Below are 6,048 nucleotides of genomic sequence, written 5' to 3'. Positions count from 1 at the left end.
ATTAGATACAGCATAAACATATATGAAATATATGTATATATTTAATGTGTTTATATATACTATAATATATATATATATTTGTGTATGTTAATATACACACACATATACACCCACACACTATATTCTTCTTTAGTAAGTAATAGTTTCTTTTAGAGGACAAAATAAATATTGCAAAAATTAAAAAGAATGAATGTTATTTTTCTTTCATTTTTTTCTTCTTTTTTTTTTTCATTTTGTTGTGGTCACTTCGTGAAATGGAAATTAGAATTGAGTTATTTTGCTGTGATATACAGTAGTGATGTATATAGGATTTCATGAAACTTTTTTTCTTTTTTTTTGCCAGCTCATGTCGTTTTATTTCTTTCTGAAGTCTTCCATCTCTTTCTCTTTGTTTGTCTTCTTTTTTTTCTTTTGCATATATTTTATGCTTCCTTTGCATAAATCTTTGATATTCCACCACTTCAATTTGTAGGAAGATATTTCCCTGTTTCATTATTATAATGTTCTGTGCATATTGTTCCCCAAAAATATTTTGAGAACATTTAATTAAATGTATTTACATGTCTGAATAATTTAAAAGAAAAGACTGCAACATGAGATTTTCATTATTGGTGTTTTGTTTTATGTACATTTTATGCTGGAATTTGTCAAAGAACTGTATCAAATATGGCCATGCCTTTGGTGATGTTTTCATCCTGTTAAAGAAAGAGAAATTAAAATTTTTATTATTGCTTATATAAGTATGCAGGCACAAGTTTTGTTAAGTTAATGTTACTTTAATGACACTTCAAATATTACAAACAATCAGTTACAAATTGAATTAAAAATGTTTTATAGCCACATCTTCGTAAATTAATATTCTTTTAATGAACTTTGCATATGTTAGATAAAAGATTGATAAAATTGGCTTTATAGTTTGCTGATTTGTATTAAATTCATTATTTATGGATTAGGATTAGTAAAGTTTCAGTAACATAACTTAAAAATTAGTTGAAAGTATGCTTGAGTGTATAGATTGACACTCGGGCATAATGAGCCAATAAACATGATGGTTATGGTTAATTAAGGGATAAGTAAAGGTTTGTATAATAATTTACATAAAATGGGAGGTGCAACATCAGATGCAAAACATTTTCTTGCTCAGAAAGGTTGGTGTTATAAGTTTAACTGAATCCTTAATTAACACAACATTAAGATTTTAACATGAGTGGCAGGAAATTTGGAAAGTAAAAGGCTGATTTCCTATTCAGCATGTGTTAATCCTTCATAATCACAACAGAAACTGTAATAAAACCATCATAAAAAAAGTGTTCCATTCCATTAAATATATTTTACTTTTTATTACAAGCAGTTAAGAGTGGTCAGAAACGATACTGTTATTTAGCCCAGTGTCAAATGTGATCCAGCTGATATATGATGAGACTTCAGTTGTGACCATTCTTGGCTTGTGATACTTGTAGAAATGTATGTTAAGTAGAAAGCATTAGCTTAACATTCCAAGAGGGTAATTCAGGCAACTGCAATTACTTCATGTTATAGGAGAGGACAGGTTAAAGAAGGGAGGTGAATACTTAAGATATTTTTAGCTTCTGTTCTTTGTGGTTAAGATTCTGTTATGGAGGTTATTATTTGTTTCATAGAAGAATTTGTAAAACTATAAACGAGGTGTCTAAACTATATATATATAATTAATGTATATATACAAAATAAAATAATATATATATATATATATATATATTTTATATATATATATAATATATATATATATATAGATTAAAAGAAATATATGATATATATATGATATATATATATATATAATATGATGTATAATATATATATCATATAATATTTATTTATTTATGGGTTTCAGCTAAGTGGCTGTGGTCATGCTGGAGCACCACCGTGACTTTCCATCTTTATGCTGTGCTCTCTTCACGTTCCTTGCATGGCTCTTCTCCTCCACCTGATATAGTCCAATCAAGAGTTTTGATGGCACGTCTGGTGTATAAGAGAATTTGACATCGCTGCCCTAAGCTGTGTCTCATTTCGAGCCATTGGTTCGTCTGGTATCGTGGAGAGGAATGTGTCGAATTTTGTTTTGAAGACCTCTATATCCATGTCTTGCAGGTCTCTGAAATGTTTTGGCAGGGCATTAACATACTAAGTTTTATTCTATATTCTATATTTCTTTCTAAAAATTTATGACAAAATAATCTATTTCACACTTGTTTGTTAACATACTGTAATTTCTCTCACAGAATAGTTTTTGTTTATTTACGATAAAATTTATTTACGATAAAATCGTTCTTATTAGTTTATTTAAAGTATTAAAAGTTTTCACTCAATTTCCCTTATAGTCACCTCGTTTTAACACTCTTAATCAAAATCTCTATTCTATTCTCTCCCTCACTTTTTCTCTCTTAGTTTCTCTGTTTCTCACCCTCTCTCTCTGATTTCCGTGATATATATATATTTCTCGTTTTTCTTCTCATTTTCATTGTCTTGTTTGTTTCTCTCTCTTGAGTTATCTTCTCTCCCTCATATATACATACATATATATATATATATATATATATATATATATATATATATATATATATATATATATATTTTCATTATTCTTTTCATTTCTATTCCTATCACATCCTCTCTCTCTCTCTCTCTCTCTCTCTCTCTCTCTATCTATCTCATACTCTGTACGCACTCTCTACTCGCTCTACTTCGTATTCTCCCTTCTCTTTCCCCTCTTTATACTCTTCTTTCTTTCTAGTACTATTTCTATATACTTTAAGATAACCTCTCTCTCTCAAATATCGTGCACCATGGATACCAGAGGACGAGACTTTGTACAGCGCCAAGTTGAGGCCAACAAGAAGATGAAGATGCGCCGAGACTGGTAGCTGGAGGAAGTTCGCCTTCTTGTACACGCATGGAGCCTGGCCAAAGGATCACCAGCAAATGATCTAATAGCCGAAAGCCTGGATAGGTACAATTTCCACAGGTCAATGGCTCAAATTGATCGAAAGAAACTGGAGCTTATTCGCTCCTACGAGCTCATGAAACCGCACCTTGACCTCCTAGAAGGCATTATGAGAGACACGGACACAAAAATGGACAGTGAAGACCCTGCACACTGTGCTCAGGCTCAGGAGGACAAAACGGATCACCAAGACAAGGCAGATGCCACCAGTGCTGTAGCCACTGATGAGGGATGCAATGACCATGGTGAATACAGCCAACGCTGCACCACAAACGACAAAGACAGGAGAACAGACAAGAAGACGGTAAACACAAACAGGCCTCAAGCCCAAACACGTCACAGAGGAAAAGAAAAAGAAACAGATCTGTAAATTCTACCTAAATGGTACCTGCTGGCACGGGGAAAAGGGACGAAACTGCAAATTTGCCCATCCCAAACACCACCAGCTAAACAAGGTAGATAACCACTTACAACAAAATAAGCGAGAGCGCAGAAAAGGGAGACCAGAAATCTTAAATCTACGTACACATAATCCAACGAATACCAACAGGACTCACAAAGAGAGAAGTCCGTATATTCCTTCTGCTCCCAAAAAAGGCTGTATGCAGAGGCTGTACGAACTGCAGTAGCTGAACAGCAAGCTTTTTTAAGCGTGGCCCAGAAAATGGTACAACAGTTAACATGGATGCAGAGGGTACAGAGTCAACGCCAAACGAACCATTGTCCAAGACCACCACAGATGATGGATCAGGGATGGCCACCGCTAACACCAGGAACCCCTGCACAGATATCACACCCATATTCCTACTGAATATCCGGGGCCTATTACGAACAGGCGGCAAAGACAAGTTCCTATACTTGAAAGACCTAGTAACATTCAATCAAGCAATATGCATGGTGCTTACCGAAACACATCTAACACCTAATATAGCAGATGCGGAGATAAATATACCAGAGTATGCCGTACTCCAAACAGACAGAAGGGATAGAAGTCATGGGGGGAGTTGCAATGTACATCCGAGAAGATGTCACACCCCTACTACTACTATCACACTCAAACTCTGTATGTGATACTTTAATAGTACACATAAAACAAATTGATGTAGTTGTATGCTCAACATACCGTCCACCAAATACCGCAAAGCAGGAAGGTAAATTTGAGGACAGCCTCAGACGCATAGAAGAGGTCCTGACAAATCTGGACCAACACATCAATATACTTTTCCTAGGCGACTTTAACCTCCTAAATGTTAAATGGCCTGAAGGTCACATCCTCTCTGGGATGTCACTGCATGAACAAAGCCAGGCAAAATCATTGCTAGAACTATCCAACATGCTGTTCATGGAACAAGTGATACTCCAACCAACCAGGGGAAGCAATATTTTAGATCTCTGCTTCACAAACAATGTGAGCCTAATCCATAATGTGAAAATAACGCCCACATCTCTCTCAGATCATAACATTATATAATTAACTATGTATGGTCCTAGACAACCCACTGACACCCACCCCACCAGGAGGACTCAAGCAATATCCAACCTGAATTTCCACAGGGCGGACTGGAAGTCAATTCGCAGAGAGATTCGAAATCAAAACTGGCATGACAGCCTTTCTATACAAGACAATGACCTCAAACTAAGTCATTTTATGTCAACCATACAAGACATATGCACCAAATACGTGCCATATAGAAAGACCAGCAAACATGCCAATAGAATTCCTAGAGACAGGAAAATCCTTATGAGACACAGAGCAAAGGTCTCAAACCAGTTAAATAGAGAACTGGAGGATAGGAAAAGGGCTAAATTAAAACGAACACTATTAGAAATAGAAAACAAAATTAAACTCTCCCATGAAAAGGAGAGAGCAGAGAAGGAGAAGAGAGCAGTAGAAAGCATAAAAACAAACCCCAAGGCTTTCTATAGATTTGCAAAGGAGACTGCTACGGTACAGTATAAGATAGGACCCCTATTCCTGCCTAATGGCTCACTAACTGCAGATCCCACATGGATAAGTGAAGTGCTCAGTACACAATTCAAGAGTGTCTTCACTTCTCCTCCGAGTCAAATGCAGATAAAGAACGCAGCTGATTTCTTTGACAATAGCACTCAGCAGAAAAAGACTGCATCCATTACCTACATCGACATTGAAGAGGAAGATGTGATAGCTGCCATAAATGAAATGAGCTCAAATTCGGCAACTGGCCCCGATGGTTTCCCAGCTGTCCTCTTAAAGTCGTGTAAACAAGAACTAGCAGGACCACTCCAGATACTCTTCCAGAGTTTCCTTGCAAATGGTAAACTTCCCAAAAAGCTGAAGGAAGGCACCATTTGTCCTATCCATAAAGGTGGAAACAGAGCAGAGGCTGGGAACTACAGGCCCATCTCTCTGACTTCACATATTAGCAAAGTCATGGAACGAATTGTCAGGAGATTGATTGCGTTCCTAGAAGAAAATGACTTGCTGAATGAGACCCAGCATGGTTTCCGTCCAGGTAGAAGCTGCCTCACGCAGCTCTTGCAGCATTATGACTGGATCCTGAAGCAGCTACTTGACCATTCAAATGTTGATGTGATATATCTCGACTTTGACAAAGCTGATCATGGCTTGATATGTCACAAGCTGCGAAACCTTGGCATAGCTGGTAAATTAGGAGAGTGGCTGCATGACTTCCTGAATGGTAGAAGTCAGACAGTTGCAGCCAATGGAGAACTATCTAGGGAAACACAAATATTGAGCGGTGTTCCACAAGGAACTGTTCTGGGGCCACTACTGTTCATAGTGGCCCTTCTGGACATGCCCACGGTCACTCGGAGAGCCACTGTCACTAGCTATGCTGATGATACAAAGATATCTCCGGCAATAAAGAATCCTGATGATATTGTAAGCCTGCAGAATGACCTAAATGCAATATATGAGTGGGCAGAGCAAAATAATATGCAGTTCAATGCAAAAAAATTTCAAGTACTGCGCTATAAGGCCACAAGTCCCTCCCAACTGGCATACACAGGACCTGGAGGTACTGCAATCCCAGAACCACAAACAGTAAGAGACCTGGGCATCAACA

At 37.0% G+C, this 6,048-nt stretch overlaps 1 protein-coding gene across 25 annotated transcripts in view; it reads right to left on the bottom strand.

Moving 5' to 3' along the window:
• Positions 1-352: 352 nt before the first annotated feature.
• The window catches only part of LOC106874003 (Kv channel-interacting protein 4), a 484,491-nt gene continuing 478,795 nt past the window's right edge, over positions 353-6,048 (bottom strand). For 13 of the 25 annotated variants that reach the window (XM_052974223.2, XM_052974218.2, XM_052974220.2 and 10 more), the window contains one exon: positions 388-695. Coding sequence is in view for 8 of the 25 variants with exons in the window: in XM_089366107.1 (XP_089222233.1) it covers positions 648-695 (48 nt within the window). In the remaining 17 variants the exon portion in view is untranslated. Of the gene's footprint in view, positions 696-6,048 lie in introns of all 25 variants that reach the window. The other 12 variants (XM_089366107.1, XM_089366104.1, XM_089366105.1 and 9 more) reach the window with 1 other exon arrangement.

Source organism: Octopus bimaculoides, chromosome 18 (assembly GCF_046866305.1).
Source record: "Octopus bimaculoides isolate indiv1 chromosome 18, ASM4686630v1, whole genome shotgun sequence".
NCBI lineage: Eukaryota > Metazoa > Mollusca > Cephalopoda > Octopoda > Octopodidae > Octopus > Octopus bimaculoides.
The sequence above is the reverse complement of the archived record's forward strand: the minus strand, read 5'-3'. Positions and strand labels throughout refer to the sequence as shown.